The 5,428-nt window shown below is 37.7% G+C and overlaps 1 protein-coding gene across 1 annotated transcript; it reads left to right on the top strand.

Moving 5' to 3' along the window:
• The first annotated feature begins 884 nt into the window (after positions 1-884).
• Positions 885-4,709, top strand: LOC128664717 (zona pellucida sperm-binding protein 3-like). Its single transcript, XM_053719524.1, has 8 exons — positions 885-1,061; positions 1,565-1,683; positions 1,807-1,910; positions 1,980-2,157; positions 2,229-2,349; positions 3,336-3,427; positions 3,623-3,756; positions 4,267-4,709. The coding sequence occupies exons 1-8, from the start codon at positions 906-908 to the stop codon at positions 4,707-4,709; spliced, it is 1,347 nt and encodes a 448-aa protein (XP_053575499.1). The 5' UTR covers positions 885-905.
• The last annotated feature ends 719 nt before the right edge of the window (positions 4,710-5,428 follow it).

The raw sequence follows: 5,428 nt of genomic DNA, 5'->3' as shown, positions 1-5,428 counted from the left end.
TACCATTTAGTGCTCTTGCTAATGTATAACATTCTTGCAAAACTGCTGCCGTATAGTGCTCAAGATACATGCATGCCCCTGAGGTAAGGTCCCTGCTTTTCAATAAAGGATATCAAGAAAACAAGAAAATGTGATAATATAAGTAAATTAGAAAGTTGTTTAAAATTGTATGCTTTGTTTGAATCATGAAAGATAAAATGGGGTTAATGTCCCTTTAGTATGCAGATTGTATTACATTTATCTTACAATATTTTACCAGTTCTATGGTTTTTGTTTTTTTTAATATATGGCTTTTGTATGCACTTAATTTGCAATGTGATGCATTCTAGATCATGCTAAAGATTTATATATTATAATATATCAATAAGAATGTAACAAAGATGATATATAATGCACTGCAATTTTATAATCATTTAGAATACATTTAGAATAAATGTGGCATACAGTTCAAAGCACTTAAAAACATATTTATTGTATTATTGCTGAAGGATAGGAGTCTGTTTACTTCCTAATATTGTAACTAAGATTTTTTGATAAATTAGGTGTGATGAGTATACAGGTATAAGTGATTATCTGCTCCAGGTGAGAAGGATCTACAAGTGGGGGGAGGGTATAAATGCTTTTTCTGTGCAGTCTCCCATGGTGATTTTCTTGCTGTAGTCAGAATGGGTTTGTGGTGGAAACTGAGCTGGCTGTGCCTGGTGTTTGTGGTAGCTAAAATAACATGCCAGATGAATGTCCCTGCTCGGAACTGGAGACAAGGGGAGTCTTCATGGCGCAGCAATTTTGCTCAGTCTGGGATTGGAGTTGCTCAGAGTTTTGACAGGGGATATTCTCAGATGACTGGTCAATCTAGACAGCTGCCCCAGCATCAGGCTATCAGTGTGCAGTGTCAGGAGGACAACATGGTGGTCACTGTATTGAAGGATCTGTATGGGAATGGAAAGCAGGTGAAGGCCTCAGACCTCACTTTAGGATCCCAGCTCTGTGGGCCCAGTTTCCAGAGGGAAGACAGTGTTGTATTCCAGAATGGGCTGCAGGAGTGTGGAATCCAGTTACAGGTAAATGAGGCTATACATGTATTTCAATCTAGATATTTAATTCCTAGGCACAGGCTCATTTTTATCCCTTGCTGTGGCCAATTAGAAATGTATTTTTTTTTCTTTTTTCTAAAGGCACATGATACTCAAATTCTTTCTAAAACCATATGTTTAACAGTGTATGTAGGGGTGTTTCCTGATTACACTAATATGAAAAAAAGGAATATTCACAACATAAGCAGCAGTGTTCCAGGACTGTTGTAAATCATACACTTCCTGTCTCTTCAAATGTAAACATCTTTCAGATGGGGGAAAAATATGTATGCATCCATCCCTTTTCTTCTGCATTATCTCCACACAAAAACTTGGTTCTTGGGTGTGTGCGTGTGTTTTTTTTTTTTTTTTTTTTTGTTTTTTTTTTTTTTTCCCTGCAATTTTTCTCTGAAGTGGCTGGTGAACCGAATGCTACTTTCATGCAAAATCTTGGTATTTTTTTACAGTTGTCTCTTCCCATGTCATTGCAGATGTCCCCAGACTTTGTAACTTACAGCACAGAAATTACCTACAAACCAACGCCATTAGGTAATGCTCCAATCGTCCGGACCAATGATGCTGTCACTTTAATCAAGTGCTATTATCCAAGGTAAATGATATAAGTAGAACTTAATATTCAATTGTACATTCTTACTATTATTGAAACCATTCAGTTGCTTTTTATTTAAACTCTTATCTTTAACTAGGATACTGTGCTTTTTCTCAATTTTAGACATGGTAATGTAAGCAGTGATGCCATTAAACCAACATGGGTACCCTTCATCACCACTATATCTGTGGAAGAAAAGCTAATCTTCTCTTTACAACTCATGAACGGTAAATTTCTATCAACCCACCTAAAGTAAAAAGTCTGATCTCTGTATAATATTTCTATGCTCTCTTCAGATGACTGGAGTGCTCCAAGAACATCTATGGCCTTCCAGCTGGGGGATGTCTTCCATATTGAAGCCTCTGTGGATATTGCCAACCATGTGCCTATGATGGTGTTTGTTGATAGATGTGTGGCCACATTATCTCCAGATGCCAACTCTAATCCGCGTTATGACATCATTGACTTGAATGGGTATGTTTAATCTGCAATAAATGGGCTAATAACTGGAGCTAGCTAGAGACTGATCACATTCTCATTGACAGGTGTCTGCTGGATGGAAAGCAAGAAGATTCCTCCTCGGCATTCAGACCTCAAAGACCCCAGCCAAACAAGATCCAGTTTACAGTTGATGCTTTCAGGTTTAGTGGGATGGAGGTCTCCACAGTAAGTATACAGTAGCTATACAAAAAACATCAATTATCAGGGGTTAATGTACATTTAACAAATGTATACAACTTCATTATACATTGTTTTGCTTGCCTCTCCTGTAAGGCACACTCTGATTACTGCATGTTTTACTTCCCCTTAAGAAACTGGAGCTAGGTCACCTGAAGTACACAACTTGAGCATTTATCTCTTCAGTCTCATGAAAAGAGCACCCTTAAATAAAATATATATATATATATATATATATATATATATATATATATATATATATATATACTTTTTTTTTTTTTTTTTTTGACCCTCTTATTTTATTTATCCAGGAAGGATACATTGAGATTTCTCTCAGTTTCAAGTATGTCCTGGGTCCACAAAACATTGCATTGATACAATAGCGTACAATAAAATTCAAAAACTATACACAATAGGTGCAAACATTTTATATAGAACAGGTAAGTAATATATAATCAACCATGACAGGTGCATTCTGTTTAGAGATATGTAGAGAGGGATCTCTTAAAGGATATTTGGCTTGGGGAAGGTTTGAAAGTGTGTGGGAGGTCATTCCATAACTGTGGCGCTCGGTAGGAAAAGGAGGATCGAGCTGCTTTCTTTTTGTATTGAGACAAGCTAAATGTGCTGGTACTGGATCCGAGGTTATAGGAGGTGGGAATAGCCAGGGAGAGCGTTCTGCTCAGGTAGGGTGGAAGCTTCCCAGAAAGGCACTAAAACACAAGGCAGGAAAGATGGAGGGTGTGTCTGGATTCCAGCGTCGGCCAGTTTCGTTCAGAACGAGTTATACAATGTATTAAGTCTATTAAGGTGAGATATACATGTTTAAAACCACTGAATTGGTGCTAAAATAACTCTTACATACTATCCATGCACAAAATTGTGTTAATCGCCTTATTAATGATCAAAGTTGTGATTGGTTGGAAAGAATGCTTTTTGTTCTAGGAAACAAGTAAACTAATGTCCCCTCTCAGATCTACATAACCTGTAATCTAAGAGCTGTTCCAGTCACCCAGACACCAGATCATATGAATAAGGCCTGCTCCTTTAGCAAAATCGCCAACACGTGAGTAAATGGGAGGGGGGTTACAGTTAACAATTATATCTTTATGTGGGGAGGGTGGTTTTTCTATAATTCTTATTTTAAATCCTGTAGATGTCTACATGTTGGACATCTGTTAGAATACTAATTTAAGGAGTTAATATAATTTGCTGTTCAGGAACCTCTAATTGGTTTAATCTGGAAACGTTTTACCTATAGTTGGTCCCCTCTGGAAGGCACCAGCAACATCTGTATATGTTGTAACACTGGAAACTGTGCAGTCCCTGATGGACAGAGCAGAAGGATGGGGTCATACACTGGTAGAAGACATTGGAAGAGAAGAGCTGGACTTGGTGAGTCAGTTAACAAAGAAAATGGTGCAAGATGAACTGTAACTTAATGTTTGGGTAACAGATCTAGCTAATGACTTCAAGTATCCTTTTTGAATCTGAAAACATTAGTATTAAACATTGTAAATACTTTATCCAGGATATTTTCCCCTGCTTCCCCAAACAAAATTGTTGAAAGGAACAGTCTCATTTTAAGCTTTCATGAATACAATAATTCCAACTCATTATAAAATTGTGCACACTTTCTGAAGTAACAGTTCCTAAGCTTGTGCTAGAGTTCACCTTAAACACAGTATTGTAATGATACAGGAGACTGGTAACCACAAGGTAACTTTAAAAATTCAAATGCGTGTTATTTTTTTTTTTTTTTTTTTCTTAAATCAGGTTGCTTTAGTACATTTTCGTTAGCTTAAATTCCTGGTTGCCAACAAGTGTATTTGAGCCTCTAATATTTAGAATTTTAGTATAGTACTTGGTATCTAGTGTGTAAATGTTTTTTATGCTTCATTTCAGATCACACTACTGAGCAAGGCTTGGTGGTTGGACCCAGTAACCATAAAGAGGATCACTCTGAGCAAGGCTTGGTTGCTCTTGGACCACTAGTGGTGGTTGGACCCAGTAACCATAAAGAGGATCACTCTGAGCAAGGCTTGGTTGCTCTTGGACCACTAGTGGTGGTTGGACCCAGTAACCATAAAGAGGATCACTCTGAGCAAGGCTTGGTTGCTCTTGGACCACTAGTGGTGGTTGGACCCAGTAACCATAAAGAGGCTGAAAACAAAGCAGCAGAGGTGGTTGAACCCAGTAACTATAACGAGGATGAAACCAAAGCAACTGCAATGAGGCAGGAGCCCATACACTTTGAAGTCTGGGTTTTAATAACAATGACTTGTCTAAGTCTTGCTGTTCTGGTGGCTTGTGCTGCTGTGATTGTAAAATATGTATTTAAGAAATAGCTCATGTTTATAGAAAAAATAAAACAAATGCTTTGTTATCCTGTATTGTGGTCTTTAACTTCTCCACCCCCCCCCCCCCCCCCCCCCAACACTATCTTTTTTTTTTTTTTTTTCCTTCACTTTTCATATCAAATTTCTCTCTCTGCCCCTGTTTACTCTCTCAGAAGTAACAGTTTAAGCACTAATGGGGTCCCGATAGCCTTAGAAGACTAACAAATGCTTGCCCTTTCATGGATATTTAATTTCCTTTTAGATAATATTTGTAGATATTCACTCACTAAATTTCACTCGCCACTGTTAAATTGCCAATGGCTAGTGGAAAGTGTGTAAACATGACCATCCTAGCAGAGGCGGCCATGAGAAATGAAAGGGCAACCAGAGCATAAGTTGTAAACAACTTTTAATTTTACTTTTATTATCTTGGTATCCTTTTGTTGAAGGTGCAGCAGTGCACTACTTGAAAGGAGCTAGATGAAATTAAGCCAATAAGAGGCATCTGTGCAGTCACCAATCTGCTAGCTCCCTTCCTCCTTCTAAACCTCAGCATACCTGTATTCAACAAAAGAATAGCAATAAAAAGCAAGTTACATAAAATATGTGAACTGGCAAGTTGCATGCTCTGTCTGAATTGTAAATGAGAACATTTTCGTGTCCCATTTTCTGAATAAACACTTTCAGTATAGGAAGTATGCTAGTTATTGTACCTTAAAGGGACAGTT

This window comes from Bombina bombina, chromosome 6, assembly GCF_027579735.1.
Source record: "Bombina bombina isolate aBomBom1 chromosome 6, aBomBom1.pri, whole genome shotgun sequence".
Classification (NCBI taxonomy): Eukaryota; Metazoa; Chordata; class Amphibia; order Anura; family Bombinatoridae; genus Bombina; species Bombina bombina.
The sequence above is the reverse complement of the archived record's forward strand: the minus strand, read 5'-3'. Positions and strand labels throughout refer to the sequence as shown.